Source organism: Bos taurus, chromosome 17 (genome assembly GCF_002263795.3).
Source record: "Bos taurus isolate L1 Dominette 01449 registration number 42190680 breed Hereford chromosome 17, ARS-UCD2.0, whole genome shotgun sequence".
NCBI lineage: Eukaryota > Metazoa > Chordata > Mammalia > Artiodactyla > Bovidae > Bos > Bos taurus.
In genome coordinates, this window is record NC_037344.1 from 58002701 (window position 1) to 58020482 (window position 17782).

At 56.9% G+C, this 17782-nt stretch overlaps 1 protein-coding gene across 4 annotated transcripts in view; it reads left to right on the forward strand.

The window, feature by feature from the left end:
• The window catches only part of TESC (tescalcin), a 64391-nt gene extending 46834 nt beyond the window's left edge, over positions 1-17557 (forward strand). Inside the window, exons 3-8 of one of the 4 annotated variants that reach the window (XM_005217999.5) lie at positions 1706-1786; positions 8628-8767; positions 10457-10518; positions 10623-10790; positions 14302-14349; positions 17306-17557. In XM_005217999.5, coding sequence (XP_005218056.1) covers positions 1706-1786; positions 8628-8767; positions 10457-10518; positions 10623-10790; positions 14302-14349; positions 17306-17383 — 577 coding nt within the window. In that variant the 3' untranslated portion in view covers positions 17384-17557. The remainder of the gene's footprint in view (positions 1-1705; positions 1787-8627; positions 8768-10456; positions 10519-10622; positions 10791-14301; positions 14350-17305) is intronic. The other 3 variants (XM_002694586.7, XM_010814048.4, XM_005218000.5) reach the window with 3 other exon arrangements.
• Positions 17558-17782: the final 225 nt, after the last annotated feature.

Sequence of the window (17782 nt, forward strand, 5' to 3'; positions counted from 1 at the left end):
AGTTTGGCCAGATGCTGCAAGCAAACGAAGCTAGGAGCACTGAGTGGTGGGGAGAGGTGGGAGACAGCTTGGAGAGGGAGAGAAGATGGAGGCATCCGGGCCCCGGGTAGGTCCTGCTTCTCCTGTCTGAGCCTCAGCTCCCCCATCTGTTTGGTGGGGGCAGGACAGGGCTCAGCTGTGTGTTTACAGAGCCTTCCAGCTCTGATGGTGCAGAGTACCCCTTGTATGTGGCACTTCCTCCTTCCCAGCGTGGGTTGGTTCTAGGTTCAAGTTCTAAATCTGAGGGCTCCTGGACATTCTACTTTTAAGTGGCTAATATCCTCCCAGCTTCCCCAAGCTGGGTCTGCCTCCTTATTCCCCGGGATTACCAGCCTGTGTCCTGGGTCCCTACCAAGGCCACTGCCTGTTGAAATCCACAGAGCAGAAGAAAAGGTGAGCAGGAAGCAGGTCCGAGAACAAAGGACAGCCTTATGCGGGAAGGTCAGGCAGCTGGGGACTTACCTGCCTCCATGACTGCAAATTCACAGCCTCTGGGACCCAGCGACACCTGGCCTCAGCCACAGGGTGGCTGTGTTTGAAATTCACCATCTCATACGAACATTTCTCTCTTTCTTTGAACAGCTTTACTGAAATAGAATTCGCATATCCAGCGATTTACCCACTAAAATGTGCAATGCAATTGGCTTTTAGTATGCTTCCAGAGCACTGTATCCATCACCACAGTCAGTTTGACAACGTTTTCATCACCCCCTAAAGAGTCCTCGTACCCTTAATACCGTTCCCCAGCATGGCTCCCAATCCCCTAGCCTCTGGCAACCACGAATCTCCTTTCTGTCTCTATGGATTGATTTCTTCTGGACTTTTCATATAAATGAAATCATACACTGTGTGGCCCAGCTTATTTCACTTAGCACCGTGTCTATACGGTCCATCTGTATTGTGGCCTGTGTCTGTATTTATTTCCTTTTAATGGCTGAATGTGCTTAGCCGCTCAGTTGTGTCCGACTCTTTGTGACCCTATGGACTGTAACCCACCAGGCTTCTCTGTCCATGGGGATTCTCCAGGCAAGAATACTGGTATGGGTTGCCATGCTCTCCTCCAAGGGATCTTCCCAACCCAGGGACTGAACCCAAGTCTTCTGCATTGCAGGCATTCTTTACCAGCTAAGCTACCCAGGAAGCCCACTTCTATCAATATTCACAGGCAAATTTCTATGTGGATGAATGTTTTCATTTCTCTTGGGACATATCCAGGTATATACCTAGCCATGGAATCACTGGGTCATGTGTAACTCCAGGTTTTTAACCTAGTGTGGACACTGTTTTTGAAATCTCCAAGCGAGCAGCTTGCTGCTCTGATTCCAGGATAGCCAACTCAGGGTTTCCCTACTGGGGTATCTGACCCCTCGGAATAGGATGCAGGTCTTGTGTTGCTGCATCTTTCTGGGGGATGGGCAGGGTGGATGTCCGGGACATCTGTCAGATTCCCAAAGGCGCCTCTGAGCCTCCAGGCCCTCTGTGGCCCCGCTGGTCCAAGGGTTAGAGGAGGAGGTGGACCAGTGCAGCGAACCCCAGTCCTGACTTGGGAATTCCAGACCATTCTCGTAGGGCCTGCTCAGAAAACACAACATGAGAGGTGATGAACACGCTCTCTGATGTCATTCTTTTCTCCCTCATTTCCCGGTGTGCCTCCTTGGAAACCCAGGAAGGAGAACTTCAACAACGTCCCTGACCTGGAGCTCAACCCAATCCGGTCCAAAATCGTCCGTGCCTTCTTCGACAACAGGTGGGCCCTTCTCCTGGAATGCTGATGGTGGGTGACTTTGTGGGGAGTGTTTTGCCTTTGTAACCTCTGTCATAACTCATGTTGGTAGGAGTTGTGAGCATGGGCCAGAGGTCTAGCAGTTCTGGATTCGTGGCTAGGTGACTTGGGACAGCTCACTCAGTCTCTCTCAGCCTCTGTATTCCTTAGTTATGGCTGCATAACAAATTGCTCCCCCCCCCAAACTTAGCAGTTTCGGAGAAGGCGATGGCACACCACTCCAGTACTCTTGCCTGGAAAACCCCATGGATGGAGGAGCCTGGTGGGCTGCAGTCCATGGGGTCGCTGAGGGTTGGACACGACTGAGCGACTTCACTTTCACTTGTCACTTTCATGCATTGGAGAAGGAAATGGCAACCCACTCCAGTGATCTTGCCTAGAGAATCCCAGGGACGGCGGAGCCTGGTGGGTTGCCGTCTATGGGGTCGCACAGAGTCGGACACGACTGAAGCGACTTAGCAGCAGCAGCAGCAAACTTAGCAGTTTAAGACAATACATATTTATTAGCTCACCAGTTCTATGCATCAGGGATTTGGGTTCTCTGGCTCAGGGAGGGTTAACTGGGGCTGCAGTCACCCAAAGGCATGACTGGGGGAGGCTCTGCTTCCGAGCTCATCCACCTGGATGTTGGCAGCTCATGAACCAATCCCCAGAGTTACCACACCTGGCAGCTGGGTTCCCTCAAGAGTAAGATGTTCCAGGGAGAAAGAGAGAGAGGGAGGGAGGGAGAAGAGAGAGACTGGGCACTTGAGATGGAATCTATTGGAACTTCATCTTGCACATAACATTCCATCAACTTTTCTTTATTGTTTTCTTCAGAAGTGAGTCCCTGGGTCTCCCCACACTTGAAATGGGGACCTCATGGGGCATGGATACCAGGAAGCAGGCTCACTGGCGCCCTCCTGGGGGCTGCCTCACTTTCCTTATTGATAGAATGATGGTGATACACCTGCCTTGCGGTGTTGCTGTGAGACTGTGCTGAGATGATGTGTGTTGAAGAGCCAGAGTATGCTCAGTGCCCTGGCTTACAGATGGAGAAACTGAGGCAGAGAGAGGCACCATGGACAGTGTCCCAGAGCTGAGGCTAAGGTCAGAGCTCATGTCTCCAAATGTCCGGTGTCGTCAGGGTTGAAAGACTCAGGTATCGGGAGGGACATCACTGTGTCTGAGGCTTAGTGAGGAGGTAGGAGATGGACATGGGGGATGGGCACACTCTCGGGCTGACACCCTGTGTCTGCAGAGATCGCTGAGGAGCAGAGGAGCGGGCAGAAAGAGGAAGGAAGGGAACTGGTGTGTTGAGATCATGTGATAGGTGGGGTCTCCCTGGATGGGCTTCAAGTCATGCGAGCCTGAACCGCCCAGCTCAGTTCTGCCAGGACTATGGGGACCTGAGCCAGAAGCAGGACCTCAGTGCTCATGGGCTGGGACTGGGAAGTCCTCTGGCTGCCCCAGAAAATGCAGAGACCTTCCTCTAGGGCCTGTGGGGTGAGACCTGAGGAGAAAGTGCCCAGGAGTTAACCAGGCAAAGGAGAAACCAGAACTGCATGTGCAAAGGCCCTGTGGCCTAAAGTCCAGATATACAAGTGACAGGGGACTCAGCTGGAACACAGGCTGAGCGTGGGGAGAGGTGTGGGGTGGGCAGGGCGCATCGTGCAGACCCTAGGCCAGCAAGAGGGGTCTTGACTTCAACCCAGGAGCAGCATCAGGGGTGGGGGCACAGATAGGCTTTAAGGCAGGTATGTGGGGCATGAAGCAGGTTGGCATCTTGCAGACGTCACTCTGGCTGCCAGTGGGTTGTCGGGGACTGAGGCCAGGGTCCCTCTGGCTGGAGCCAGGACTCCTGAGTGCAGAGGGATAGCGATGGGTGGCTTTGAGATACCGGAGGGGGTGACAGAGGGCAGAGGAAAGTGAGGGAGCTGGTATCTGAGGAATCACCCCCAGCAAATTGTCACACGTCCCTTCACAGAGGGATAGTTTGAAGTCACGTGGTCCGTGGTGAAGACGGGAGTAGAATTCAGCATCCCCACCTCCTTTTTAACCCTGGTTCTGCCTTCGGAATCCCAGGGTGAGGCCTGGGAGGGTGGGCAGTGAGCAGAGCAGGATTGGAGGGGGTGGGTTCCTGACAGGTAGTGGAGCGGGGATGGGGTGATGTGGCCCCCAACGTGGAGACAATATGGCCCGTGGGGTCTAGGGTTGGAGGTGTCGCAGGAAGATGGTGAAGGGTGACCAGAGTGTCGTGGCGCCTGACACGAGAAGGGGGCGGCGTGCAGATGTGTGTGTCTGTGTGTACACAGGCCCGCGGGCGCCTGCCTGTGAGGCTTGTCTCTGAAAGACGGGATGAGACCGGGGCAGCTGTGAGGTTGGCCGGGCTCCGGGGACCCAGCCTTCTGTGCTTGGAGCTGGAGGGGCTGCTGTCTTCATGTACCGGGTGGGCCAAGATGGGGAGAGGGGGACACCCCAGAGGTCCCAGTGACCCCGCTGCCCCCCGGGCCTGTGGAGCCCACCTGGGGCCAAGGGCTTGGTTCTTCTGTCCTCACCGACAGCCCAGGAGGAGAGTGGCGGGGCTGGAGGGGGACCCCAGGAAACCTCTACTGCCCTGATTGGTGGGGGCGGGGCCGTGGACACCAGGAGGCTGCCTCACTTTGCTCATATACAGAACGATGACGGTAGTAACAGCCCCTGCCTCATGGCGTTGCTGTGAGGCTGTGCTGAGGTGACGTGTGTTCAAGAGCCACGGTACGCTCAGTGCTCAGTCGCATCCGACTCTCTGTGACCCCGTGGACTGTACCTGCCTTCCCTCACTGGCCCCCCCAAGGCTCCTCTGTCCATGGGATTCTCCAGGCAGGAATCCTGGAGTGGGTAGCCATTTCCTTCTCCAGGAGATCTTCCCAACACAGGGATTGAACCCTGGTCTCCCACATTGCAGGCGGATTCTTTACCATCTGAGCCACCAGGGAAGCTGTTCCTTAAAGCAAGGCTGGCCGGAGGTTGCTTGGCCCTCCGCTGTCCGCTGGGGAACTGGGAACAGGTTCCAGGAGTTGTGTTTTCAGGTGGGGGTGGAAGTTGGGTGTGGCCAGGCTGCTCTCCAGGACTGATACGCTGCCTGCCAAGGGGGCTGGGCCTGGGCCCGAGCTGGAGCAGAAACCTCCCTCCAGCCAGAGGACAAGTGGCCCTGAATCCACAGTCAGAGGCAGGAGAGACCCCCGCCTTGCTTGGAGCATCCAACGTTAGGACAGAGCCATGAGCGCGGGCACAGGCAGGTGCCTCCCGAAGGATGGAGGGAGACCCTTGGTCAGTCAGGGAATGTTGGGTGTCTGCAAGGTGTCATCAGGCCTTTGAGCCCCTCATGAGGGGTGTGCGGCCGGAAACGGGGGCAAGGGCTGGGCTGAGACCTGGGAGACCAGGTGGAGGCTTGTGGTGGGGGGAGTCACCACAAGAGCTGGAGAAGCTTCCAGAGAGCATTGAGCAAGGGAGCAACAGAGTCTAATTTGCTTTTTTTTTTTTTTTTAATTTATTTATTTATTTGGCTGCATTGGGTCTTAGTTGCAGCATGTGGGATCTAGTTCCCTGACCAGGGAGGGAACCTGGGCCCCTGCGTTGGGAGTGCAGAGTCTTAGCCACTGGACCGCCAGGGACATCTCTGACTTGCTTTTTGCGGAGCTCATCCTGGCCTCTGCCGGTCGGGATGGTGGAAGCTGGCCCAGGCTGTCCTAGGAGAGAAGAAGATTGGATATGATGGGGAGGGAGTCAGGGGGTCCCCAGGCCTGTAGTGCGGGCGGCTCACAAGACCCCTGCTCTAGGGAGTGACCACTGGAAGATGATGCAGGACAGTGAGCAGGAGACAGGGAAGGACAGCTGCCCACAGCAGGAGGTGAGAGCCCACTCCTGCCCCCGGCCCCCTGTGGGTTCTGGGACCTCAGCCTTGGGCCAGCTGCTTACAGACATGCTCTGGAGAAAGGGAGGCCCCTGGTGAGTTGGTGGACTGCCCAAGGTGAACAAGAAGAGGAGGATTGAGGAAAGGCTTCCCCAACCGGGACCTGGAGCCGCTCAGCACCTGTGCGTCCTTTGTATTTCTGTCCTGTAAGCTCTGCCAAGGAGTGATGGAGGAGTCAGAGGACAGGCTGGAGGTGGGAGTTTCCTTTCAAAAAGTACCAGTGTCTGCCTTGCATCCTAAGGTGCTTTGGGAACAAGACAGTGAAGCAAAAAGCTGTTTGGAAGGCAGCCGAGCAGGGTCTGTCCCCACCTCCAAGGGTTCTGGTCCTCACAGAGTCATTGGAGAGTTAAGGAAGTGAAAATACTGCATTCAAGCAGGCTTTCTTGCAAAAGAGTGCTGTGATGGAGGGCTGCAGGTTTGGATGGAGCCCCATTCTTTTAGGGCGTCCCAGGTGGCACTAGTGGTAAAGAACCCGCCTGCCAGTGCAGGAGACTTGGGAGACGTGAGTTAGGTTCCTTAGGTCAGGAAGATCCCCTCGAGGAGGGTATGGCAACCCGGTCCAGTATTCTTGCCTAGAGAGTCTCATGGACAGAGGAGCCTGGTGGGCTACAGTCTATAGGGTCGCATAGAGTGGGACACGACTGAAGCGACTTAGCACACACGCCCATTCTTCTACCCACTGACCCTGGCCTCGGGGTGCCCCACTGTGGAAATTGGAGTGGAGTGCAGGTGGGCCTGGCTCTGGGTGCTGTGTCTGGGTTTCCTCGGCCTCTGCCCTCTGGTTACCTTGAGAGACCAGGATGCTGGCCCACAGGGACCTCCCAGGGACATGGGCAGGAACCCCTTGCCCCTGAATTGGGTCCTGATGCCGAAGCAGCCAGGTCACAGCCTTCCCTGAGAAGCAGACACACATGGCCTGCCTGCCACAGGGTCCATCACGTTTCTCTGAGCTCATCTCCGTGCCCCTTGCTGCAGCCGGAACCCCCTGAGAAGGAGGTGCAAGCTAACCCAGTGAACCATGCCTCCTAGGAGCCTGATGATGCCTGGGGCTATTTTTACACCTTGTAAGTCTGGTCTGTGCCCCCGACAGCAGGAACTCTGAGGTTATTAAAAGTCTGTCCAGAGAAACAGTGGGAAACCTTTGTAAGAGATGATTTCAGAGAAAATTGAGGGGGGAAAAAAAAAAACACTCAAAGACTAGGCTTTCTGAGTCCTGGGGAGATCTCCTCTCATCTCTGCAGTTTGTTGTTTCACAATCCACCTTTCGTGATCCAGGCTCGGGAGCCACTTCTTTCTGGAAAATCTCCTGGAATGGAAGCTTGGGGATAGTGAGATCTCTAAACTGTGAAGTGTGGTGGCCGCTGCAGGGGCAGGATTTGAAAGGGAACAGCTGGGCCCCTGCTTCCCCAGTGGCACAGCGGTAAAGAGCCTGTCTGCCAATGCAGGAGATGCAGGTTCGATCCCCAGGTTAGGATGATCCCCTGGAGAAGGAAATGGCAACCCACTCCAGTATTTTTGCTCAGGAAATCCCATGGTAAGAAGAGCCTGGCGGGCTATAGTCTATGGGGATCACAAAGAGTCAGATATAACTTAGCGACCAAACAACAACAGCTGGGCCCTTAGAGAACCTTGAACATGTTCCTTTAAGCTGAGATGTGGTCTTGACCCCAAGAGGCACCCAAGTGCATTTGAGAAGCACCATCATCCCAGGCAAACTGAGAGCTATCCCTTTGTAAGGAGGCACAGGGAGGGTAGGGGGACCATCAGACAGATGGCAACCTGCCCCAGTAGAAGTTGATTAGTGGTAAGAGTATGGCAGCAGTGGGTCAGGAGCCCGTGTCTGGTTGGAATCGGCTCCGAGCTGTTTTCTCAACTCCTCTGCCAGGACCTGTACTTGGTGGCTTGTCGATGCCTTCATATGCATTTGCTGAGTACCTGCTGTGTGTTCAGCATGGGACGGACCCAGCCTTGGGTACCCTCCCCAAGCCCTGCCAGGAACTCAAGCCCTTTGCCACCCCTTCAGAAAAACACACCTGCAGGGACAACCTCAAACCTGTCCTGATCTGTTCGAAAACCTGCAGTTAATTGGTGCACTTTACACGTTGGTAGGAAACAGATTACTCAGAGTGCCTGCCAACAGATCACTGTGCCCGAGTTTCAGACAGCTGATAGAGAGCAGGAACTGGCAAACTTTCTCTAAAAGGCCAGAGAGTAAATATTTTAGGCTTTGCGGGCCACATCATCTCTGTTACAACTGTTCAGCTCTGCCTTTATAGCCTGAAAGCAGCCGCGGATACCATGTAAATGAGCAGGCGTGGCCGTGTGCCAATAAAACTTTATTTCTGGACGCTCAGATTTGAATTTCATGTAATTTTCACTTGTCATGCGATGCTATTCTTTTTTTCCCCCTTAACATTTTTTTTTCAACCATATCAAAACATACAAACCCTTCTTAGTTCATGGGCTATATAAAAGCAGGCAGCAGACAGGATTTGGCCCCTGGGTGACTCCCTGACCCTTTCGATCTAAAGGAAAGGATCACGAGACGTACCTGGTGAATTACCGCCCAACTCTGTGCACCATGCATGCCCAGCAGCCCCTGCCCCACAGACACAGCTGCCTGTGTCTCCCCCAGACCCCCAGATGGTGGTTTCTGGGTAGGGGGGAGTGCAGCACAGGGCTGGACTAACCCCCCAGGGGCCCCCCGGTGCCACCCACGAGCTGGTCGCTGGGTAGCAGAACCCAAGGCTGGGACAGCCATTGTAGGTGAAGCGAGTGCTTGGAAGGGCCAGTTTCTCTGGGGCTGTGGGCAGCAGCGAGATGAGCTTCTGTTTTGAATATATTTCCGATATCCCCTTCTTGCTCCTACAGGAACCTGCGCAAGGGGACCAGCGGCCTGGCCGACGAGATCAACTTTGAGGACTTTCTGACCATCATGTCCTACTTCCGGCCCATCGACACCACCATGGACGAGGAGCAGGTGCAGCTGTGCCGGAAAGAGAAGCTGAGATGTGGGTGCCCGTTTGCATGTCCCCGAGGCCTGTTGTGCCCCTGCAGGGGGTGGGGAGGGTCAGGGAGCACCAGCTCTGGGCCTTGAGGAGGGGGCTTTCACAGCACAGAGGGTGCTCCCCCTCCTAGGCTGTTCTGAGACAGCCTCCTTGTTGACACTCCTCAGCAGCTGGTGATTTTCTGGGAATAGAAGGGTCTGTCGGTGATGGGAAATTGGTTTGGACAGACCTGGTTCAATCCAGCCCTTCCACTAAGCAGCTGTGTGACCTTAAACCTGACAGTGGGAACGTGGGCTGGACATGTGGCTGGTTCTGAGGCTGGAGGAGACCGCAGGGGTGCTTTCGTCCCTTGCCCCGGTCCACAGCCTGCCACCAGACTCAGCTTCACGGGGTGGCCTCTGCGGGCCCACGCCCCCACCTTTGGAGCCGCTCTGGCCCTGGATCTGAGTTCAGGGCGGGCGGCACCCCGGCCCTCCCTGTGCACTTTCCCATGACTCCAGCATCCTTCTGCACCCCGCCCCTGAGGCAGCAGCGTCTGCAGGGAAATGTAAACACGGGCCTGGGCTATACTTAGCTCTGGACGTGTACCGAGGGCTGCTGGGGGCAGGGGGATGGCGCCTGGTGTCGGCCCAGCTTCCAGATGGTTCCAAGGGCTGGTCAGGGGTCATGGGGCCTATGGGATGGGATGGACTCTGGTTCAAACCCGTGGCTGCCCCTCTGTTAATGAAGTGAAGTGAAAATCACTCAATCGTGTCCATCTCTTTGCGACCCCATGGACTGTAGCCCGCCAGGCTCCTCTATCCATGGAATTCTCCAGGCAAGAATACTGGAGTGGGTAGGCTCTTCCCTTCTCCAGGGGATTCTCCCAACCTAGGGATCATACCCAGGTCTCCTGCATGGCAGGCGGATTCTTTACCGTCTGAGCCTCAGGGGAAGCCCCCCCTTAATGGGGCAGCTGTGGGCAAATGCCTTCACTTCTCTGAGCTTGTCAGCCCCGTCTGTGACACGGGCTCGGGGAGGGGTCATGTGAGGATGAGGGGCAGAGATGCTTGCAGAGCGCCAGGCAGGGTAAATGCCGGGACCAAGGCCATCGTGAGCTCGAGGCTCCCTGAGGCTCAGCCAGGGGTGGAAAGGTCCCCTCCCCTTCAGCTCATGGCTCTGCTGGGATGTGGGCTGCTGAGTGATGTCAGTAAAGGGACCAGGTGACGTCACTGAGAGGGAAGCGAGCCGAGCTGCTGTGAATGCCCCTCAGGGCCTGCTTGGATCAGCCAGGGGCGGGAGGGAAGCAGCGGGGTCTGTGACCTGCCCCAAGCCCAGGACGGCAGCCAGCCTCTTGGGTGTCAGGAGTGACACCTTGAAGTCACGCTGCGCTGACTTCCTGTTAATGAGACTGCGCATGGTCCACCGGCCTTGGCTCACCTGATACCACCACCACGAGGCAGAGGTGTGTTGACTCCCATTTTACAGATGGGAAAGCTGAGGCTCAGGGCAGTGAGGTCGCTTGCCCAAGGTCACCCACCTGAAGTGGTCCGTCTGGCCCTTTGCCCTTGCCCCCTACAGCCTTGGCATTCGGGTTGCATTGCTGGGGGTGTTTTGCTCAGTTTGAGGGAGGGGGAGGTTGCGGTAACGGGGAACCCAGGGCTTCCGTCTGCCTCGCCTGACTCATCCTCCGCCTCTCCCCGCCGCCCCCAGTTCTGTTCCACATGTACGACTCGGACAGCGACGGCCGCATCACCCTGGAAGAGTATCGAAATGTAAAGTATGCTCCCGCGCCCGGCGGGCCCCGGCGCCCCCCCACACCCCGCGCTCAGCAGCCTGGCGTAGTCCCGAGCTCACGGTGTGTCTGCCCCTCCGGCAGGTGGTAGAGGAGCTGCTGTCGGGGAACCCGCACATCGAAAAGGAGTCGGCGCGCTCCATCGCCGACGGCGCCATGATGGAGGCGGCCAGCGTCTGCGTGGGGCAGATGGTGAGGGCCTGGGGCCCCTGTCTCCACGCTCCACTCTCCGCCTGCGGAGCCCTGCCCGCTGTGAGTCTGTGCTTCTGGAAGGCCTGGAGGGCAGAGACCGCACGTGGCCTGCTCACCACTCCAGCTGGGCCTGGCGCAGAGCTCTGCTCAGAGGCCTCGCTGCTTTCCTGTCCCACCAGACCAGATCTGAGGTCCCAGTCCTGGGGGGGTGGGCCAGGCAGGGGAGGCTGGGCTTTGGGGGGCCACAGACCCTACTAGATAGCCTCCCTGGACCCACAGGTAGCATCTGGCACAGCGCCAGGCCCAGTTGGTGTACAGCAGGGGCTCGCTGTCATTAATTTTATTATTTGAGGCGATTTGTGGCCTGGAGGGCAGGGGTCTCCTGAGGGCCCACGATCTGGCGTCCAGGGAGGAGCTGGGAGCAGCGGGGGCCACGTGTAGATGAGACAGGGGCTCGGCCATCCGGGCGTGTGGCTGACGAGGGTGGGAGGCTCCGGCTGGTATCAGAAGTGGTGAGTCATTTCTCAGCCGGGCTCTCAGGCCTGGGGTTTCTCCTCCCGGCTCTGTGGACACGAGGCCCTCTGGGGTTGCAGGGTGTTGAGCAGCGTCCCTGGCTTCTACCTACTGGATGCCAGTCACACCCTCCAAGTCACGACAAGCAAACGTGTCTCCAGACACAGCTACCATCCCTGGGTTGGTGCTGGGGTGGGGTGTGTGTGTGAAGTCACCCCCAGTGCAGAACCGATGGAGCAGAGGGCACAGGGACGGACGGTCAGGGGACTGGGAGCCAGCGCGTCTGTGAGCGGCCACGGCTGGCACTCACGGGCTCGGATGGTGCTGTTGGGGGGAGGGGCAGTTGCAGGTTCCCTTGGGAGGCTCCAGGCACCCAGGCACCCCCAGGGTCCTCCAAAGGGTGTGCGCACAGTGTGTGCAGGCGCCATGCTAGGTTCTTCACGGGCATTGCTTAATGGACTTGTAGCCTGTTTCACTGGTTCCAAGTGAACTGAGGGGAACCAAGGCTCAGAGGCATAGGAATCTTCTGGATTTCCTGGGCAATGACCTTGGACTCTCTCTCTTGCAGGGGCTCTGAGGGCAGGCACATGATCACCTCCATGGACTTTGTTCCTTGCGGGGAGGTGTCTTGGGTGTTCCCTCTAAGGCCACCCCGTCTGGCTCCTGCGTATTCACTGTGGCTGCTGTCCCAGACACCACCACGGCTTTGGGGTCACCCCAGCCCAGGTGGAGGGCTGTTTTTTTCCTGCTGGAACCTGCTGTTTGTGCCCAGGCCCATCACTGTAGACGGCGGGCCTGGGCCTGCCCCCTGGGGCAAGGGGGTTGCGGTCACTTTATTGACCTGCATTTTATCTGTCTGCTTCAGGGGCCCTAGGGAGGCTTCTGAGTTTGGTGAACCCACCCTCTTCAGCAGATTAAACTGCTGCAGAAAGGGCTGGTGGCCTCGTTGGGGAGCGCAGGGATCCCCGGCTGGGCTGTGCGAGCAGAATCCTCACTTGATTTAATTACACTCTCCTCCGATAAATTGCTCCCTGTCGTACTCCAGTTTCAATTGGCGAGTTTTCTTAATTTGCTGTCGTGAAATCGCTGGCAGCTGGCAGCTGCTGGTCTGCATAGAATCCACGCATCTTTGGAGCCCGTGCCGGCTTCCTGGGGGGCATCCCGCCACCGTGGGCATCATCTCCCTCTAGTTACCAGTCCTAATGTTTTCTCGTGTGATCGTCGACCAGATAAACACAGGGGCGAGGGGCGGCCACATCCTTTCATACTACATGGCCTCTGAGGACACTTGACATATCTGCCAAAGACAGATGAGGCATCGCCCACCATCATGGACTTCCAGGGCTGGTTGTCCGGTGTGGCTGGGATCTTTCCAGAGTGTGTCTCTGGGAAGCCTTCCTGTGGCTGGAGGGTGGGCCGGCTTTCCCGGGGCCTCAGCCCCAGTGCTTCCCCGAGCCTCTGGCCCCTCCACCTGCCTTGCTTCCACTGGGCACCCACCCTCCAGGCCAGGTCTCGGGCCAGCGGGGCCTCGCTCCCCTCGGCCGCCCCCAGGGACCTAGGGTGGCGGGCAGGCGGAGGGCAGCCACTTCTTCTGTCTATTGACCCTGGTCAGGAAGAGCAGGCAACCCTAGGGACAGGGCTGGTCCAGGCCTTCTAAGAATCTGACGTTTTTCATAAAATTAAAAAGTATATCCCAAATTAGATTAAGAGCAGAGCCCACTTGAGGGGGCTGTTGTGAGATTCGCATCAGCTCATGGTAATCACGTTGGTAAAACACTCGTAGAGAGCCTGCTGGTGTTTTCTTCTTTTTTTAAATGAATTATTTATGCATTTATTTTTAGCTGCACTGGGTCTTGGTTGCTGTGCGTGGGCTTTCTCAAGCTGCGGCGACAGGGCTTACCCTAGTTGCGGTGCGCTGGCTTCTCAGAGCGCTGGCTCGGTCGTTGTCATGTATGAGCTTAGTTGCCCTGTGGCATGTGGGATCTTCCCGGACCAGGGATCGAACTGGTGTCCCCTGCATTGCAAGGCGACTCTGAACCACTGGACCACCAGGGAAGTCCCTAGTGTTTTCTTAACTATGCATCAGAACAAATCTCTGGGCGGCGCATAAAGAGAAGTGCGTCTCTCCTGGTCCTCCTCCCTAAAGAGACCTGCCTTTGATGGGTTTTTCCCGACACAGATCAACGCACACATGTGTGTCTTCTAGTTCTGAGTCACACAACGTGGCGTTCAACTCCCCCGGCTTCCTCATCCCCGTGCTGACCCTGCACGTCCACAGGACAGGTGGCAGCCATCTGCAAGCATCTTTCTGCTCCTTGTTTTTTTCTTCCACCGGGTGCATATCTTGGAGCCTCTTCCATGTCAGCCCATCTGGGATCAACCCCTTCTTCGTGGTAATCTGTAGCCCGGACGACCACACTTTCTTTAGCTGGTCTCGTGTTGACAGGCGGTGGGATGTCCACCCAGTTGTCACAGGCACAGAGGGCGCTGTGGGCCGGGGCGGGGGCTGTGGTGACTTGGCCGTAGTGGCATCAGGGGCAGGAGCCCTGCTTATCATCTTGTGCGTCCCTGTGTGCACAGGTGACTCAGCAGGAGGGAGGCTCCTGGACCCCATGCCATCAGGGTGACTCACGGGCGAGAAGGGGTGGGCCGTGCAGGCTGGCCCTTCATTCTCTTGGCCCTTTCCCAGTGTCTGGAGCGCCGGTCAGCCCAGAGCTGCTCTTAACCAAGCCTGGTTTGAGAAGGCAGAACAGAGAAACAACAGGGGGTGTCTGTTGGTGGCCACTCCAGCCTCTGTGCCCACCCCACCCCCCTTCTTTTCCCATCCTTGTCAGCCCTGTCCTCCCCAGGAGCATAGGTAGGGGGTGAGCCTGCACCGGCTTCCACCCTACCCTCAAGGGGATGCTGGAGTTCAAGGTGACCAGCCCCGAGCTGGAGGCGAACAGTCACAGTGTTCTCGTGGTCCTGCCTGCACACCTCACCCCTCTTTCTGTGTCGGGGGGTGGAAGTGGAGGGTCCCTGGGCAGAAGCCACTCACTGCACCCCGTTCTCTCTGCAGGAGCCCGATCAGGTGTATGAGGGGATCACCTTTGATGACTTCCTAAAGGTGGGTGCCTGGGAGCTGGGGGTGGGCACGGGGGCTGCGCTCGGGGCTTGCAGGGGACCCTGCTAGTCAGGAAGAGACAGGCATCTCGAGTGAATAGAGTCTAGCCTGAGTGTGGCCTTTACAGTGGTTTAAACTGGTGGCAGAAAGTGAAGAGGAACTAAAAAGCCTCTTGATGAGAGTGAAAGAGGAGAGTGAAAAAGTTGGCTTAAAGCTCAACATTCAGAAAACTAAGATCATGGCACCTGGTCCCATCACTTCATGGGAAATAGATGGGGAAACAGTGTCAGACTTTATTTTTGGGGGCTCCAAAATCACTGCAGATGGTGATTGAAGCCATGAAATTAAAAGACGCTTACTCCTCGGAAGGAAAGTTATGACCAACCTAGATAGCATATTCAAAAGCAGAGACATTACTTTGCCAACAAAGGTCCGTCTAGTCAAGGCTATGGTTTTTCCTGTGGTCATGTATGGATGTGAGAGTTGGACTGTGAAGAAAGCTGAGAGCCGTAGAATTGATGCTTTTGAACTGTGGTGTTGGAGAAGACTCTTGAGAGTCCCTTGGACTGCAAGGAGATCCAACCAGTCCATCGTAAAGGAGATCAGTCCTGGGTATTCTTTGGAAGGAATGATGATAAGCTGAAACTCCAGTACTTTGGCCACCTCATGCAAAGAGTTGACTCATTGGAAAAGACTCTGATGCTGGGAGGGATTGGGGGCAGGAGGAGAAGGGGACGACAGAGGATGAGATGGCTAGATGGCATCACCGACTTGATGGACGTGAGCCTGAGTGAACTCTGGGAGTTGGTGATGGACAGGGAGGCCTGGCGTACTGCGATTCATGGGGTTGCAAAGAGTCGGACACGACTGAGCAACTGAACTGAAACTGGTTTTACTTATGTTTATTGAAAGGGTGATCATAGTCACAGACGCTCAAAACAACTTAGCAAGTACGAAAGGGCCTCTGAGGAAGGCTCCGTTTTTCTCCCCATCAAGTCCCTGGTCCCCTTTCTCAGAAGCACCCTGTTGACAGCTGGAGCCAGGGTCTGGAATGTTCCATGACTGTGAGCCCAGCTCTTCCCAGAAGCACACACTGGTGCTGCCCACGTGCGGTCCTGCTGTCCTCCTGGGCCTCACAGACAGTGCTGTGTGCCCAGCTGCCCACCTTCTACCCTGGTTAGTGGATGTTCAGGCCTCACCCAGCCTTCACATCTGTAAACGTGCCCGCAGACTGGGAACGGGGGCCCTGGGTGCTCTGATCGGTGAGGAGTCAAGCCCCCCTCCTGTATTCTGCCCACTCTTTGGCCCTGAGTACCCCAACAGTGGGGTCCCTGCACCCCTTCCAGGAGCTGAGGAAGATGGGAGGTTGGGGCAACAACAGCCAGGGGCTCCAGCGCTCCCAGGCAACCCTGAGAGAACGAACAGGCCTGTGCCCAGGACGGGGCCGGAGACCCCCACCCCATGGCTGAAGCTCTGGGAAGCTGAGGGGCAGCCTGCCTGAGGGACTCCCCCTAAGTCTGAGCCACCAACTTGGCCGGTCATGGCAAGAGGAGGGGCATGGGTGGTACAGACCAGGCCTGAAGGAGAGACTGGAAGGGTCTGCTGGGCTGGAGGAGGGCACTCTCCTTTCTCAGGAGGGGGGCAGGTGGGTGGGGAGAAATTGAGCTGGCATTTGTGCCATGGGTCACCTTGGCATATGGAAAGGTGGTAACACCCAAGCAAGAACCAGAGTGAGCAGTGAGAAGACCAGGGAGGCCAAGGGGAGGTTAGGGAGGCTGCTTTAAGCCAGAAGACGAGATGAAATCCTTTTTGGCCCCAGAAAACCAGCTTCTTCCCCCGCAGTCCGTTCCCCAGCCCTGCCCCGCCTGCCTCCAGGGCTCCCAAGTCCGTGGCCCCTGGGCTTTTCCCCACCAGCCGGCCACTCCCGTTCTCTGAGCCCCACTGTGACCCTCTCGTCACCTTGGCATTTGGCAGAAACCACCCTGGGCATCCAGACATCTCTTCCTGGGAACACCCTGCCCACCTAACAAGGAAAGCGCCTGGGGCTGTGGGCTTGTGAAGGTGGCTGAAAACGTGCCAAGGCCTCCCTGTGGCTTGGGTGCCCACAGCACTGTGCTCGCCCGAGCCGCGTGGCTGTCCCTGCAGATGTTGAGGGCGACACTGAGAGTCTGAAGTTCTTACGTAATCGGGGAGACGGTGACCAGTCACCGCCCACCACACCCCTCGGGCCCTGCCCGCATCCTTCTGGCCGTCTCACCATCCGTGGTCCTCTTGGGGCCCGAGTGGCCGAGGGGCAGGAGTCCTGGGCGCTGGAGCTCGTAGTGCGGCGTGGGGTCTGGTGGCCTGAGTGTCCGCTAGGGACCTGGCCAGGATGGACCCTGATGGAGGTGCCAGGTATGTGGTGACAGACTTGGTCTTTGGCAGAAATCACCTTTCCTGGGCAGGAGCTTGTCTTTCTGGAACACTGTGACCTATCTCTGGGAGGTTATAAAGACCTAACTGTCGCGACCTTTGAATGAATGATGGCTTGATGCGATCTTAGAATTACACAGCTCTTAACAGTTTAAAAGCCACTTCTATGCAGGATTCCACGGGAGCCCCCACCACAGAGTGGGCAGCACAGGTGGTGGTCTCCACGTCTTTCTGGTGCAAAAGAGGTTTAACAGGGGCTCAGGAATTTGCGTGAAAATCACAGAGTCTGAAGTGGTGGTGGGTGGGATTCGAGCGACTTCAGCTAGGAGCCTGGATTCAGCACTTGACTTGCTGTGACAGTCCAGAAAGAATCCGAACATCAGAGCCCAGTTAACCAGCAAAGAGGCAGATGGAGGAGGTTCCGTGCTTCGCTCTGGATCTCACCTGCGGGGGCATCACGGTGGGCGGTGGAGGTGGGTGGGCGGGGAGTGGCCGGGGGTCTGGGGGAGCGGGGGTGCCCACTCACGCCGCTCCGTCCGTGCTCCAGATCTGGCAGGGCATCGACATCGAGACCAAGATGCACGTCCGCTTCCTTAACATGGAGACCATCGCCCTGTGCCACTGACTGCCCGCCCCCACGGAGCGCCTGCACCGGGATCTGGACTGCGCAGGGGGCCCGTTTGCTGCAGCCGTTATTGTAAATAGCCGACACGCCTCGCTCATCTCGTTTTCCCGCAGGGTATGGTGTGTGGGACTTTGGTGTTTTTATCTCTAATAAAAAAGGAAAAGGGTTTGGTAACGAGCGTGGCTCCTGTCTGTCCCCCACGTCCACACGTGCAGCCTGGCCGTCTGGTGGCCCAGAGGTTGACCGTGAGGAGCAAGCAGTAGCAGCTAGTTCTCAAAGGCTGGTTTGCAAGGGGATTTTTTTTTCTCCCTTCCTGCCTGGCGTATTTGGGATTAACAGGTTGCTGTTTTCCCGACACAAGTGCTGGGAACTCGTCTGCCTCCTCAGTCTCCAGCTCCT